At 35.0% G+C, this 17,058-nt stretch overlaps 1 protein-coding gene across 1 annotated transcript in view; it reads left to right on the top strand.

Moving 5' to 3' along the window:
• Window positions 1-92: 92 nt before the first annotated feature.
• The window catches only part of Lipj (lipase, family member J), a 19,361-nt gene continuing 2,395 nt past the window's right edge, over window positions 93-17,058 (top strand). The window contains exons 1-8 of the mRNA XM_013017038.1: window positions 93-176; window positions 3,226-3,337; window positions 4,194-4,311; window positions 6,992-7,190; window positions 7,706-7,815; window positions 9,334-9,470; window positions 10,798-10,944; window positions 16,038-16,109. Of these exons, the coding sequence (XP_012872492.1) occupies window positions 3,233-3,337; window positions 4,194-4,311; window positions 6,992-7,190; window positions 7,706-7,815; window positions 9,334-9,470; window positions 10,798-10,944; window positions 16,038-16,109 (888 nt within the window). The 5' untranslated portion in view covers window positions 93-176; window positions 3,226-3,232. The remainder of the gene's footprint in view (window positions 177-3,225; window positions 3,338-4,193; window positions 4,312-6,991; window positions 7,191-7,705; window positions 7,816-9,333; window positions 9,471-10,797; window positions 10,945-16,037; window positions 16,110-17,058) is intronic.

Genomic DNA, 17,058 nt, shown 5'->3' with positions numbered 1-17,058 from the left:
GGCCTGCAGGGGGCGCCGCCATCCGGGCTTCCCGCTCGCCGCCGGCTGACTGACGTCCCAAGGTCTGAATGGCCACCTCCAGGCAAGTGAGAGAAAGAGCACGTGCGAGAGAGACACTTGTAAGTCCAGCCATCGCAAGTCAGACTCCCTCCTTGGAGTCCCGTGAAGTGAGGATGGTAAGGTATCATTTCAGATGAGAGATATTTCCCGTGCTGGGACGTTGTACGTCACGGGGCCGCTCCCTCAGTTAAGTTCTGTATCCCACCGCCATCCTTGTGCTCCCAGGGATGATAATGATGACCAAGGGAAGGAGCTTGAACCTTACTTTCTCTGGTTCCTTCACCCAGCAATCTTAGAAGTTCTCAGGGAAACAGCAAAAAGCAACGTGATGTCTGAACTTTTAAAAAGGTAGGCAAGTATTACCACCATCGTTGTTTTGGGTCCAGGTTCCACGAAGGAGTATGTGATATTTGGCTTTCTTGAGCTTGACTTAGGTGACTGAACATGATTAGTACTATGGGACAAGACTCTAGATGAGATGTCTAGGTGAGATGAATGGGAGGGAGCAAAGGATCCTGAGGGGTGTAGAGGATCAAAATATGCTGTAAATATATGCATACACGTGTGTATATATATATATATATACATGTACATATACACACGTACATGCTAATACTAAAAAGTATTCCACTTTTTAAATTGATGATGGATTGATGTTAGGAGAAATAGATGAAGAGAATGGAGAAAACTATGGATGAATACACTGTCCTCTGAGAAGACATTCAAACTTAAAAATACAGAATTGCAAACTAATGTTTCTTGGATACAATCTTATCAAATTATAGAACAGAAAAGTCCAACTTACACAATGAATTGTATTGCAGTGTATTAATATGCCTAGCAAAATTTACTCATTGCATTCTTGCTAACTTCAGCACTTTGTGAGGTAATTGTCAATAATGTAATTCATCCCTTGAGCTCAGAAGTTTCTGAGCTGAATTATTACAAGAGCTTTATCACTGGTTTCCTTACTCAATCTACATTCTACACTTAACATGTAGATCACTTTTTGTCATCTTCAAAAACATGCATAGCTTTCATGTTCATACAGAATCAAGTTCTTATGTACAACTTGAATATTGATAAATATTCAGCAGTATTTGCACAACCTATGTTTGTGTCGTGATTAAGCTAAATTTCTTGTCCTTGGAATATATCCTCAGAGTTCTCGCTTTCTGTGGCAAATATTTTCTGTGGAAAATATTTATTTATGCCACTGTAAGCATAGAAAGTACTTGACTTTGGTTTGAAATTCATAATAATCCTTCATTCTCTGTTTCTATGTCCTTGTCATAGATAGGATGATCTTGTAAATCATTTATCCAAACTTTTAGTTTGTTAAGGCCTAGAGTAGCATTGTCTTGGTGTCTTAGGGTTTTCTATTACTCTCAGCCTAAGGGGTATGTTATGGTTTAGTCCATAGCTACACTAACTATTGGTTCCATTGGCACTAGTGAATCTTTATGGAGAGGTGAGAATAACTAGGTGACCCAAATAAAATAAAAACTGCAAAACAGCTGCGAAAATCCTTTGTTCAAATATTTATTCTGTTTAGTCACCTTTACCTTTTTCTTTAACCCACCTCTCTTCTTATTTCTCATCGTTGTAAAGCTGTTCTCATTCAACTACAGGCTTAAAAATCATATAAGAGATGTCTATAAACTTGACCTAATCACACTTAGCTGTTATCATTCTTTTTAACTTGTTTTCTTAAGTAGTTATTGCTTTCCTGCTATTAGAATTTAATGCCAGTAGCCAGTACCATATCCAGTTCAGTATCCCTGGCAACTAGAATCAAAGTTAGAACTGTCAGGAACTAAAGATCCACTAACTGCCAAGAAGGTATAAATGACTTTTGAGGATAATACTTAATACTTAAGGCAAAAATAGGTTGGTTGGTAACTCCTTGGATGATTTCAGTAATTTTCCTTTGGCAGAAAGTGATTTTTATAGTATAATCTAATTGTAGTAATATAAAATATGTCAGCTAAGTGTATAACTTGGTCTGTCCTCACTTTATTATTGATAACTATAAATAATTGATGGAACACTTAAGGTATTTTAGGGGGTCTAAAACCAAAATGCAAAGCTCCCTTGTAAGTGGTAAAATCAGAATTTTTAAAGATTTTAACTGGCTGTTGGTGACATAAGTTTAATCCAAACAAATTTATTGACGATATTCAGTCTTAATTTTTATGTTTAGGAAATAGTTTTATAAAATTAGGGAGAGCACTTAGGCCATTAGTAAGCCCTAAGGTCATTATGAGTTAAGAGTATAATAGAGATGTCAATTAAAAATAATTACATTCATAGATATGTTTTGAATATAAGCTATTATGATTGAATTATAATATACACAATGAGAGAAGTAATAGTTCCACACTATCTTGATCAGGTCATATGGTGATCAGAGCACGATCCATCTTCAAGGTTCCCTGTTCTTGGCTTTTTCTTTTTCTTTTTTGGTACTGGGGATCGAACCCAGGAGGTTGCACTTGCTAGGCAAGCGCTTTGCCACTGAGCTACATCCCAGCCCAAGGTTCCCTGTTCTTGGAATCTTGAAAATATCTTAGTTTCTCTTATTGTTTCAATTTTCTAGGAGAAACAAAATTAGGGTTACTCAACCCCACCAAGGTAAATCTAGAGTTAATCAACATCATGTTAGCAGACACTCCATAAATGATAAAGGTCTATGTGCAGAATTAGATGGGAATCTGACCCAGAATTTAATGTAGCAAAAACATCTTAAAGTGAAACATTTAATTTTAGCAAAAGCAGCCTTTAAATCCCAGTTACAAAAGGAAGTAATCAAGTTTCCATAAATTAAAATTTTAATTTAGCAAATTTAAGAAAAATAAATTCAGAGCTGGGCACTGGTGGCTCACGCCTATAATCCTAGCTACTCAGGAGGCTGAGCTCTGAGGAGGTTTGAAGCCAGCCCAGGCAAGAAAAGTCCCTGTGAGACTCTTATCTCCAATAAACTACTCAAAAAACAGCTGGAAGTTGTCCTGTAGTTCAATTGGTAGAGCGCTAGCCTTATGCACAAAGAGGTTTGGGGTGGTGCCTAGGCCCTGAGTTCAAGCCCCAGGACTGGCAAAAAAATAAAAAATAAAAATTTTAAGTACATATTCTATATTTGCAAAACTATTTTCATTTTATATACAGATTCCAAATGTGGTGCCTTTTCACGCTGATATATTCCATCCTAGTTCTTGGCAGTGCTTATGATGTCTTTCAGGATAGAAAATCTGTGAACCCTGAAGCAAATATGAATATTGTAAGTTGTAAACAAATCTAAACTACTGGTATAACAGAGAATGATACTTTTCAAATCTTAGACTTTTAAGTCAATAGGCTTATAGGCAAATATCTGTCTCTGCATGCATATATTTGATAGAGATTACTGTTTCTCGTCTACTGTTCTGTAGTACTCTCAGCCTTATATGGTTAAAAAATGTAAGTATACATATGCCTTCATAGGTGTTGTACAATTTATTTCCAATATATTCACATACATACAAATTTGAAATGCAAGATTAGATATATACATTGACATGAAAACATTTATGGATGCACATATTTTAAATTGCATGTGATGAGTAGGTACAGGTGTGAAGAAAAAATATATAAAAAAGAAAAATTAGTAGGCTGGTTCTTGAGATATCTCTTTGAGAGTAATGCTTTGGAAGAATTTTTCTTTGAAAACCTAGTGTTTAAGATTAGTGCAGAGTAGATGTTTCATAAATATGTACCAGATAAACAAATGTCTAATGGAAAAGTACATAAGCTGGGTCTGGGTTTGTTGGCACCTTAGTATGTCAGAGGTGGAGACAGAAGGTTTGTGGTTTGATGTCAGCCTGGGCAAAAGAGTTAGTGAGACCATATCTAGAAAAAGAATCACAGCATAGTGGTGCTTAGCAGTAATGGCAGCTACACGGAAGGCAGATGTAGGACGACTGGGGTCTGACTCAGTTCTGGAAAACTCAGGAGATCTTATCTGGAAAATAAGGCCAAATGGTCTAGGAGGTGTAACTAGAAGTTAAGTGAACTTTCATAAGTTATATGAGTTACAAATGGCAAATTTAATTGAAATTAATCACAATTTTATGCTGAAAAGATTTTTCTTTATCCAGAGCCAAATAATTTCCTACTGGGGTTACCCCGATGAAGAGTATAATGTTGTAACAGAAGATGGTTATATCCTTGGCCTTTATAGAATTCCTTATGGGAAGACAAACAGTAACAATTCAGGTAATATTCAATTGAGGACAGATTAATGAAGTTATTGAATCATTTCTTTTTAATTAATCTGAGAACATGGTGAAAAGAAGTATTTTAAGATAAAGAGAACAGTTAATTTCTCATGTGTCTTCATGCTTTTAGAAGATAATCAGGTGCCCCATTGGGTCCTTGTTTAAGTAGTTTTAAGTATGTGAAGCACAAGTTTTCTTCATGAAAAACTTTAACTCATTCCTCTACCATTTAATCACATTCAGCATCAGAGCTATCAATCAAAATGATCAGATGTTGATTTTCTAGAATTTCTTTGTTTGAGGAAGTAGAACCACATTTCTTACCCTCCTTCTTTGGATTTGAAAAAAGCCAGTATATAATTCTTTTTTTGTGTGCAATTCTCTACTATAATAATAGCAAATTGATCAAGTTGGATCTTTATCACAATAGTAAGTATATTGGTATGAGAGGAATATGGTGAGAAATACCCTTGAATTTGTCACAAAATCTGGGCCATCGTCTTAGATCGGCCAATTATTAGTAGAAGATGTATTTGATTACATTTGCTTGTTCAGCTGATTGCCCCCAATAAATGATAAGAGTCTTTATTATTTCCTAAAATTTTCTTCCTGAAAAAAGTGTTTCTATAATTTAGGACAGTCTTCATACTCTTATTTTGAATATGAACATATTCTTCAGAAGACCTTAATTTGAAAGGAATCAGTGTAGGGTTTTTGTTGTTGATTTGTTGTTGTCTTATTTGAGGGGGGAAGGGAGAGGAGACAAGTACTGGGGTTTAAACTCAGGGATTTATGCTTACTAGGCAGGCATCGTACCATTTGAGCCACATCCCTAGCCACTTTTTTTTGTCTGTTTTTTGTTTTTTGTCAGTCGTGGGGCTTGAGCTCTAGGCCTGGGAGCTGTCCCTGAATGATTCAGCTCAAGGCTAATATTCTACCACTTGAGCCATCGCGCCACTTCTAGTTTTCTGGTGCTTTTTTTTGTGTGTGTGATAAAGTGATTACATAATTTCCCAAATTTCACAGTATTGTGGAGTAATGATGCTCATTTAAAGTCACAAGCTCATTCTAACTTTCCTGGAGCAAATTGTCTATCACGGTCTATAACATATAACGGTGTACACATATACACCATACATGTGATCAGCAGCATGGGGATATTTAGTAGTGGTTCGACCAGATGAGTGGAAGTTCTTTGTTTCTTAAGTCCTGTTAATTTTGTTGTATCACCTAACATTTTGGATTTAACATCCACTTATCAGGGAGACCATGTACCATTTGTCTCTTTGTTCTTGGCTTACCTCGCTCATGATTTCTTCTAGCTCCATCCATTTCCCTGCAAATGCCATTATTTTGTCATTTCTAATGGCTCCTAGCCTCTTTTGCTTTAGTTATTTTACAGGTAGGAGAAATTGCTTTTCTTGTCCAAGCTAGCCTATGCTGTTCCTCTATTGTATACTTCCTGCATAATGCTGTGCCCAGTTTGAAGTCTTGCCAACTTGTATGTCCAGGGTTGGCATAAACCAAACCCTATCCATGAGGCTACCATGTTTGTTTGTATCAGATCATAGTTGTAATTTTTCACACACAGAGAAGCAGCATGGTGTGAGCCAAAGATGCCTCAAGTCTTAGAATGAGTTCATGCAGAAAAATCAAGTTTCTGAAGTTTTTCTCAGATATTTTTGTAACCGTACTGTGGTCCTCAATATGGTAGGAGTTCTACCCAAAACACGTAATTCAAACTTCCTCAAATTATTTTCTTACAACAGAAACTAAGGCTTTTGTTTTGTTCTGTTTTGTTTTCACTGCCCAGGAAGCCTTATGACTTTTGCATTGAATTGGTGACAGCAAAACTTTGACCAGTTTGTTCTTCAGAAATGTTGTTGGCACTCAACAACTGCTGTCCCTTTCTGCTCCCTCCCCTCATTTCCACTATCTCTTTCAACTATGGGATGTACTGTTAAAGTACTTTGTGTAATTTCATTTCTGGATTTTATTTTAGTTCATTACAGATGAACTAAAGTTCTATGGGGAACACAGAAGAGATCAGAGCAAGGATGTGATCTCTACTGGAAGTGTAAGCTTTAGCCTGGTGGCTTGAGTTGATAAAGAACTTGAAGTGAATCAGAGTTGATCTAACGTTGAATCAAATGATTTAGTCTTTTGTACCCTGGTGTCAGTTATTCAAAGTATAGGCTTGTCTGTCTTTGAACCCCACTATGGAGATTCCCTTCTAGCCAAAATTACATTATCCAAAAAGGTAATATTTTTAAGAACCTTTAAAGTACAGATTGAAACTCTGAAAATTCTGATAACATGTTGAATATGTCTGAAAAATGTGATCATAAAGTTCTAAAAATGAAATGTGAAGGTGAAAAAAACATGGAAATATTTTATATAATGTTATATAAAATATCCAGGAGTACTCAAATCATTATTAGATATTTAATTATTCACTCTTTCTAATATTTATATAAGTGGGATGTGACTTAATTGCTTGTTTATTTTAAAAAATCAATACATTAATACCTATCAGTATATGAAACAACTATTGTGGGCTTAAACATTAGGGATTTACCTTCATTTGTGTAGTATTTAAAAGGTTGCATTTTAGTTTCTAGCTTTTCATTTAGATGCTACACAATTTAAAATTTAAATTATATGTATTTTCCCCCCAGCTCAAAGGCTTGTTGTATATTTGCAACATGGTTTACTTACCTCTGCCAGCAATTGGATTTCCAATCTTCCCAACAACAGTCTAGGCTTCATTCTTGCAGATGCTGGTTATGATGTGTGGATGGGAAACAGCAGAGGAAATACATGGTCCAGGAAACATGTATACCTAGAAACAAATTCCAGTGAGTTCTGGGCTTTCAGGTAAATGTAAAATGAAGTAACTTTCAATTGTATTTTTAAAAGTCTGTTGAGAAATTTCTTTTGAATGAAATAATATAAAAATTAGGTGTCACATTTTTCTCAGGACGTTCCAGAGATCATAAAAATACATATTTAAATTTTTTTAAATAGAGCTTGAAAATTATAGAAAGCTTGTTTAATTTTGAACTAGTTTCCCATTATTCAGCAGTAATTTCATTTTCTTATTTGGTACCTTGCTAACTAATTCCACCCTTGCTTTACCAACTTTTGCCCTCCATGACTGATGGTTAGTCCCCCCAGTGTATTCATAACATATACACACTTTCATTATGTTTCCTTCACTGGGTTCCTCATGAAGTCTTTAATCCAGTAAGTACATTTTACCATATATATTTTTGATAATGCCCCCAAATGATTGATAATTGCCTTTATTCATATTCATTACATATTCCATATCTTCAAATATTGATATACTAATAGTAGAAAGTGCTATTATCTCTCTTTTTGTTTTATAGTTTTGACGAGATGGCTAAATATGACCTTCCAGCTTCCATTGATTTCATAGTGAAGCAAACTGGACAAGAAGAAATATTTTATGTAGGCCATTCACAGGGCACTACTATTGGTATGAAAAAAAGATCATTGGGGCTGGGAAGGTGGCTCAGTGGTACAGTGCTTGCTTTGCATGCATGAGGCCCTGGGTTCAATTCCTCAGTACCACATAAACAGAAAAAGCTGGAAATGGAGCTGTGGCTCAAGTGGTAGAGTGCTAGCCTTAAGCCAAAGAGCTGAGGGACAACTTCCAGGCCCAGAGTTCAGGCCCTATGACTGACAAAAAAAAAAAAGATGATTGCTATTTGTACATTTATTAATTTAAATAATAATGTCTAAAACATTAATCCTAGCTCATGAGGCTGAGGACCTGTGGATTAGAGTTGGAAACCAGTTTGGGAAGGAAAGTCTGTGAGACTCTTATCTCCAATTATTCATCAAGAAGCTATAGCTCAAGTGGTAGAGGATGACTTAGGAAAAAAGCTCAGGGGCTGGATACCTGTGGCTCATGCCTGTAATCCTAGCTACTCAGGAGGCTGAGATCTGAGGATCGTGGTCCAAAGCCAGCCTCGGCAGAAAAGTCTGTGAAACTCTTATCTCCAATAAACCACTAGAAAACCAGAAGTAGGACTGTGGCTCAAGCCATAGAGGGCTCACCTTGAGCAGAAGAGTGCAAGGACAGCACCCAAGCCCAGAGTTCAAACCCCACAACTGACAAAAAAAACAAAACAAAACAAAAAAAGCTCAGGTACAGTGCCTAAGCCCTGAGTTCAAGTCCCAGGACTGGCACAAAAAAAAAAAAGAAAAAAGAAAAGAAAAGAAAGCAAGGAGTTAAAAAAGACATTAAAATTAGGCTGAGTTTGGTAGTCTAATTTACAGGCCTGTAATCTGAGGAGGCAAAAACAGGAAGAACACAATTTGAGGTTATTATAGGTGAAAATTAGGGAGAGCTCATCTCAGCAAACAAGTCAGGCATGACAGTAGACACCTGAAATCCTAGCTACAAGAAGGTATAGGCAGCAGATTCCAGTCTAGCCTGGGCAAAACAAAACAAAACAAGGCTTTATCTAAAATAACCTAAAAAGCAAAAAGACTAGAGGCATGGTTTAAGCGGTAGGGTGCTTCTTGCCTAGCACATATTAAGTTCATGAATTCAAATCCCAGTACTGGCAAGCATATTAATATATGAAGTAAAATAAGTCTAGAACAAGTTTGCTGATTCTCAACTAAAGTATATGAGTCATTAATGTGAAAATTTTATCTCATTTTTATCATTCTAAGTTATATAAATGTTCAATATTCCTGATTTTATTCAGTGTAATATTCATTCGTTTCAAGCTATATTGTTTAAGTCAGATTTGTTACTAAAATCATTCTTTGTGGCTATATGTAAAATTCTAATTAAATGTATTATGTTGTGACCAATAAAGTATCACTGCTAGTAACTAAAATTGTTGCTAAGTTAAGAAATGCCTGGATGTATTAATGAATTGTTGAGACTGATTTTGAACTTTATTCTCTATGCTATAATTTTTTACATTCTAGTGCTTCTTGAAACTGCCTTAGTAATGTATAACATTTTTTCTTTCAGCTTTTATAACATTTGCAACCATACCAAAGATAGCTGAAAAAATCAAAATATTCTTTGCCTTAGCACCAATTGTTTCTATTAAACACATGAAATGCCTTTTACTTAAAATGGCAATCAAGTGGAAGTTAGCAATCAAGGTATGTTCTACCTTTCTTTTCTGTAGTCCATTACCTAAAATGACAATGCTTTCAAAATAAGAAGACTTCACTATATTTGTGCAGCCACATGTATGAAATGGGATGTTTAGCTTCATTTATACTGGAGTCTTGTCTTTGTTTTTCACAAAGGAATGGAATATTACTTTATCTTTGGACACCTCATTGTGAGAGGAAACCCAGTGATAAAATTACTACTCTGTTCCCAACTTTTCCCTTAGTCTTTCTCTTTATATGTACTGAGGATCAAATATGCTGGGTATAAATGTGATAGGTTTAAATTTCTTAAACTCTGATGAGATGATTCATTTAATTTTATTCACAGTAAACACATCAAGCCATTTCTTTTTTATACATTTTTTTGTAAAAATACTGTACAGAGTGGTTACAGTTACACGAGCAAGGTAATGAGTACATTTCCTATAGAGCATTGTTGCCTCCTCCTTTGTTTCCCCTACTATCCCTTCCCTCCCACTTCCCCCAATATCCCCCTCCCCCACCGAAGTTGTAAAGTTTGTTTTCAACATAGTGTCTTGTACATCTCATTGTTACAGTGGGTCAACCTGTATCCCTATTTAAACATTTTGGTTTTTCCCTTCCCCTCCCCAAATTTGAGAAGTGTATATACAAGATGCAAGACACCGGAATCAAATACAGTGAATAGGGGTTATACCATGGGGGAAGGAACATATAGAGAGAAAAAAAAATCACACAGTACATTATAAATACATTAGAACCCCCATCTTGGGGTTCATTTCGCTTAACATCATCTTATATGGTCATATGTACATAGCTTTTGACCTTTTCTGCTTGTCCTAGACATGTTCTAGTTATTGCAGATAAGGGAAACCATGGGACCTATGTTTGAGTCTGGCTTACTTCACTTAATATAATTTTTTCCAAGTCTTTCCATTTCCTAACAAATGGAGCAAAGTCATTCTTTCTGATGGAGACATAGAATTCCATTATATATTTATATACCATATTTTCTTGATCCATTCATCTACTGAGGGGCATCTGGGTTGGTTCCATATCTTAGCTATGGTAAATAATGCTGCTGTAAACATAGTTGTGCTGGTAGCTTTGGTATGGCCTTTTTTGTGATCATTTGGGTAAATGCCCAAAAGTGGGATTGCTGGGTCATAGGGGAGCTCTATATGGAGTCTTTTGAGGAACCTCCATACTGCTTTCCAAAGTGGTTGAACAAGTTTACACTCCCACCAACAATGCAGTAGGGTTCCCTTCTGATCAAGCCATTTCTTAATTGCTGTGGTCTTTCAAATGCGATAAAGGAAAATTTATTTTACAGGCACTTTTTGGAAACAAAGACTTCTTCCCTCAAACTTCATTTAATAATTTCCTTGGTTCAAAACTGTGTCCACGACGGATTTTGGATAAGATTTGCCTCCATACCTTGTTTACGATGTTTGGACATGATTCAAATAACTTAAATATGGTGAGAATGACTTGTACTTAAAATTTTTTCTGTTGTAGTTTGCTTACATTTTGCCTTGTGGGTCATTTTATGATTCATCTACATATGCTGGTAGATTTTTATGGCTAAGCTTATATAATTAATTTGCCTTAGCAAGCTGAGATTATTTACTTCTGTATTGACTTGCAATTGTGATGGGAAACTTTAGTAACTATTGCTATTGTATGTTACTTTGTTGAGACTTAATACTTAAACTGTTACTATTTCCCACAATTCTTTCTCTTATAGTTTGGTTCCTAACAATCTTACATCTCCCTTGTTGCTTCTTTAATAATTATAATTAGTGCCTGCCAATTATCTTTAAGTTTCTAGTATTCATACATATTCCCACAGAGGCAAACAGTTGTGGATTAGCAAGAACTGTTGGGCAGAGTTAGGAGTATATAGATGTAAATGTATATAGTAGTATATATTTATATGTAGTATATAGATGTAGAATAGATGTAAACATCTATTTGAACTTGCTAATGACAGCAATTTAAAATCCAGATTTGTCAGATGCAGTTGCAACATGTTAGGTGGTGGTTGGTTCTTAAATTTAGGCTTTCAAAAAGGCTTCTCAATTTGAATCAGTTTATACTCAAAGATCTAGTGGGTTTTTTTCCTAAATTTTTGTATACATTTTAATGCTACAAGGTTAGGTTGATTTTATTCAACCTTATGAAGGTCTTAACCCATTCTCAGTTATACAGACAACTAAAAGCATAAGAAAGAAATGTTTTACAATATGAGACTTTTTAGTTCTTACTCTTTTGCTTAGTATAGTATAAGAAATCGATTTTCTGCATTTAGATAAACAGTAGCACTTTTATATCCTCCTTTTTTCATACTTTACACACATTTTTTGGGGGGGGGAGGAGGTCGGTCATGGGGCCTGAACTCTGGGCCGGGGCACTGTCCCTCATCTCTTCAGCGCAAGGCTAGCACTCTACCACTTGAGCCACAGCGCCACTTCCGGTTTTTTTTCTTTTTGCTTATGTGGTACTGAGGAATCGAACCCAGGGCCTCATGCATGCAAGGCAAGCACTCTACCACTGAGCCACCTTCCCAGCCCTTTACACACATTTTTATGCATCTATTATGACAAGTTTGGAAGAATTGAAAGTCTTTATTCTTTAGCCTTATCCATCCAGCCTACAATTTGGGTATTATATTTGCCCAGTACTATATTTTTAGCAATTATAGTATGTCTCTGAAATTTATTTTTCCATAAATTATTGAAAAACTTAGAGACTATATTCTTAGTCTTCATATTTGTGGGTATTTCTTCTGGGCCAGAGGTGAAAGCATTATTGGTTATAATATATTTGTGCTCAACAAGCAATCCAGAATTTTTACTTTTCCCAATTATTTTTTTTTATTTTTGACAGAGATTTCTGATGACATATATTCTAACACTCTGAAAAAAATTGATGGTGAAAGAAATTCTAACTAACACGAATGGGAGTGAGCCTGAGCTGTCTAGGTACAGTTATCAGGGGATTGTGATTTTGAGTTATTCTTTTTTTAGTTTTAAAAACTTTATTTTAGAGTGGGTTAGGAGCAATGGGTGACACTGTTATCAGACACTTTGTATTCATATACTGTTTTGTAGAATGGGAACTTCTTAGTACAACCACTTAAAAATAATAAAATTTTTTTTAAAAATGTTAATTTTATTGTCAAGGTGATGTATAGAGGGGTTGCAGTTAAATAAGTCTAACTTGTTACTACTTCCCTCATTTTTCTCCCTCTTTCCCTCCCCATGTTATCTTGTGAGTATCACTATTGCATAGATTCCTGCTTGTCCTTTGTCTCAGCATTTTGTTGTTCCCCTTCCCTTCCCTAACTCAGATAAAAGTATATACAATACCCAGGGTACCAGAATCAAATACAGTGACAACAGGGTTTAAACCATAGAGGAAAGAAACAAAAAAGAGAAATCATGTAGAACAACACCAAAGAAAAACCTCTTGTGTCCATGTCTTGGAGTTCATCTCACTTAGCATCATCTTGTATGGTCATATGTGCATAGCTATTGAACTATTCTGCTCACCTGATAAGATTAACCTAGATGTATACTAATTATTACAAATAAAGGAGACCATGGGACCTATGTTTCTTTGTCTGGCTTACTTCACTTAAAATGATTTTTTTCCTAGTCCTTCCATTTCCTCAAAAATGGAGCGGTGTCATTCTTTCTGATGGAAGTATAGAATTCCAATATATGTGTATACACACACACACACACACACACACACATACACATATAATGTGGTATAAAGATCCATTCATATACTGAGGGACATCAGGGTTGGTTCCATATCTTAGCTATTGTAAATTCTTTTGAGGGATGGTTTTTTTCTTTACGTTTCTGACCAGGGCAGAAATTCCAGAAAACATCTCAGATTCTCTGTTGATAGGCATGGACATTCAACTTTTCATGCAGAAGGATCAATTCTTAGTGTGCTTTGAGTTGTGAAAGATTCTAACTCAAATTAGGGCATAACAGAAGGAATTTCTACTGGTTCCATCCAGAAAACTAAACAATATAGTGGACCTTACTTAACCATAGGGAGGAATTAATATTAGAGCGTGAAATACATACCTTCTCAAGAGTTTAAGTTATAGAATGTTTCTTTTAGAAAGTTTTGTTCAGTCCATGTTTAAATTTTTCTGTCAGAACTTTTGTCTCTAAAATTTTAAGCTCTCCAGCTGCAATGGAAACAAAATAACTTACTTTTTCAGTTTTACTCAGGTACTATTAGCAGTCAGAATTATTTTTATTTGAAATTCATAATGTAATGATTTGGTATATGTATGCATTGTCAAATGAATACCATAATCATTCTCAAATATTTCACTTTTCCCTATTCACTTATCCATTTGTAGAACATTTAGCTTGATATTCTGAATCTTAAGTATTATCAATAATATTGCAATGAACATGGGATTTCAGGTATCATTTGGGCATACTGATTCCATTTCCTTTTGATATATGCTTAGTTGTGCTAATTCTGTTTTATGGTAAGGCCTCTATCCTGTTTCCTATCATAGTTGTGCTAATTAACGTCATCAACAGGGTACAAAAGCTCTCTCTTCCCTGCGTGTTATCTTTCATTTTTTTATGACCATTATACCAGTGTGAGGTCATGTCTTATTGTAGTTTTAATTTGTGTTTTCCATGATGATTTTCTTGGGCATTTTTCACTAATCAGTTTGTCAATTGGTATGTCGTTTGAGGTGTTCAGAGCCTTTGTTCACTTTTTAATCAGGTTATTTGTTTTTATGCTATTGAGTTGTTTCAGTTCATTGTGATTTCTTCTAACTTAAGCGTTATCCATTTGTGTATAAATTGTATAAATTTTTATAAATTTAAATTTTGATTACTTTTATTTGTGGTTTTAATTTCTTTTCCTTTAGTTTGATGGTTTGGTTTTTATGAGTTTTAATGCTATTTCTTAGAGATATTTTAAGTTATTATCCATATTAATTCTAATGTGCATGGTATTTTTAAATGTTTTACTAATCCATTTTTAACTAATCCAGAGTGGTGAAACTCAAACAGATTAGTCAATAATGGTACAATAATTTCTCTTGAAAGTAGGCGATAACAGTATAATTTGGTCTATTTCTAATGGCTGCTATTTCCCTCATACTGGAAACATGAGGACATTTTCCTTTTTTCTGTTTGTTTATATTTTTCATTATTGCTATATATTGATTATATTTTTTATTATTGGTATATATCGATTGTACAATAAAGAGCTTCATAATGACATTTATCTCTTTGTATACACACATATACTTGATCCTGTTCACCTACTATATTACTGCTTTTTTGTTTTTTGAGACAAGCTCTCTCATTGTGTAATTCAGGCTGTACTCAAAGACTTCAGTCTCCCCAGTGCTGGGATTACAGGTGTTTATGAACACACCCAGCTCTGTTACCCTTGCTAATTCTCCTTTCTACCTCTTCTTTCCATATTTCTAATAGTTCTAATAGTCCCACATTTACTATCATCCCAAGTTCCACATGTGAACAACAAAAACCCCAAACAAACATGTGATACTTATGCTTGTGAGACTAGATTCTTTCACTTAACATGACAATTACCAGTTCTACTCATTATCCTTCAAATAAAAATATTTCATTCTTCTTTATGACTGAATAAAGACATAAGTATATATCCATATTTTCTTTTTTCATTCATTGATACAGGGGGAAAGGAACAGCTGTACATTATTGGCTGGTGAAAATGTAAATTAGCCAGTCCAGCTACTATGGAAACCACTACAAAGGTTTCTGAAAAAAATTAAAAATGGAACTTGTATATAATTTGGCTTTATTACTTCTGGGTCTAGATCCAATATTTGTGTTTATTGCTGCACTATTCACAATTCAGCTAAATCTTCAGGAGTTTTTCTATGACATTCTTTCTGAGATCCTGCTAAAGCTCCACAGATCTGTAAGGATGTCCTTCCAAGACTGCCAAAGCTCTGCTCAGACTTTTTTCACACTGTTCAACAATTTATCCATTTCTTTTCATTTCTAACCTCTCTACTGGTTTTCACTTGGATATGTGCTTGTGTTTTAGTAAGTTGTGATTCTCTATATTCACCTACTAGTGTCTCCAATTTTCTGTGGGAGGAATAGACTAGTTTGTACCTTGAGATCTTAATTCTTGGATAGATGCAAGCTGAGCTGCTACTTTTCAGGATGTTTAACCTTTTACTTTTTAAGATAGAGTGGTGACTGCTGAACCCCTTTCATGCTGGACCAAAAATGTGAACTCCTCTGTGTTCTTCCTTGTTTTGAAGGATCCTTACTTACTGTAATGTGTGTGTGTGTGTGTGTGTAGAGTTAATCAATTTTTGTTGGAGATTACAGACCAAATAAGTTAGAAATAAATTATAGTTTCTCTAAAAGTTGTAGAATTTAATAAGTGCGTAAGTATATTATTGATATTTATTAAAATTGACTTTCCATCTTTTGAAGTAATTTTAGACATTAAATACCAAAATTATGCTTTCTCTTATTGAAATAAATATAAACATTTATTTTTAACCTTTAGAGCCGTTTGGATGTTTATTTTTCACACAATCCAGCAGGAACATCTGTTCAAAATATTCTCCACTGGAGTCAGGTAGTAACCATAGTGGATTTCAATGTGATTTATTTTGCACCATTCATGGCTTACTCCATTTTTTAGATACCATGTTATTGCCATTTAATGACACATTAGGATGATAAAATTATTACATATTTTTTGTATTTATTGTTTAAAAATGTATTAATGTCATAATCTATTAGATCTTCTAAATTTAAAGAGTGTAATATAATATATTTATGAGTAAATGTCAGTCAAAATTAGTCTTGCCTTTTTGGGGATGGGAAAAGAAAGTTTAAGTTGTAGACTGGCAGTTTCCGTGGTATAAATATTCCTGTTATGGCTGGTTTCAACCTATCAATGTGGTCCATTGTGTTGAGAGTTGGGAAAAGAAACCTACAATTAATTAGCTCTTCTAGACTGGCTGCCACATGGCAGTAAATGAAGACATAAGGCTTACTGGAATAGATTTTAAAGATGGATGCAAAACAATCTGAACGAATGACATTGACATATACTTTAAGCGATTAAAATGGTAAGTTTTAATTTTATATGTATTTACTATAAGTCTTAAAAAGATAATTATGGAAAGTAGAGGTTGTGAAAAATCTTTTTTGGAATTTCTCTGTAAAGAGAATAAAGCTATTTAAAAGAGCTGGGATGGGAAATCAGAAATTAAATCTGCCTTAAGAGAAATTAATGTCATTTTTTTGATTAATGAAAATGCCCTAGTAAAAAGGAAATGAAATAGGAGAAAGAGGGAAGAATTCTAGGATAAACAACATTTGGTGGGCTGGGAAGGTGGCTCACTGGTAGAGCGCTTGCCTTGCATGTCTGAGGCCCTGGGTTCAATTCCTCAGCACCACATAAGCAAAAAGAAAAAAGCCGGAAGTGGCGCTGTGGCTCAAGTGGTAGAGCACTAGCCTTGAGCTGAAGAGCTGAGGGACAGTGCCCATGCCCAGAGTTCAGGCCCCACGACCAGACC

Source organism: Dipodomys ordii, unplaced genomic scaffold, assembly GCF_000151885.1.
Source record: "Dipodomys ordii isolate 6190 unplaced genomic scaffold, Dord_2.0 Scaffold34, whole genome shotgun sequence".
Classification (NCBI taxonomy): domain Eukaryota; kingdom Metazoa; phylum Chordata; class Mammalia; order Rodentia; family Heteromyidae; genus Dipodomys; species Dipodomys ordii.
This window is presented reverse-complemented; position numbering and strand designations above follow the sequence as displayed.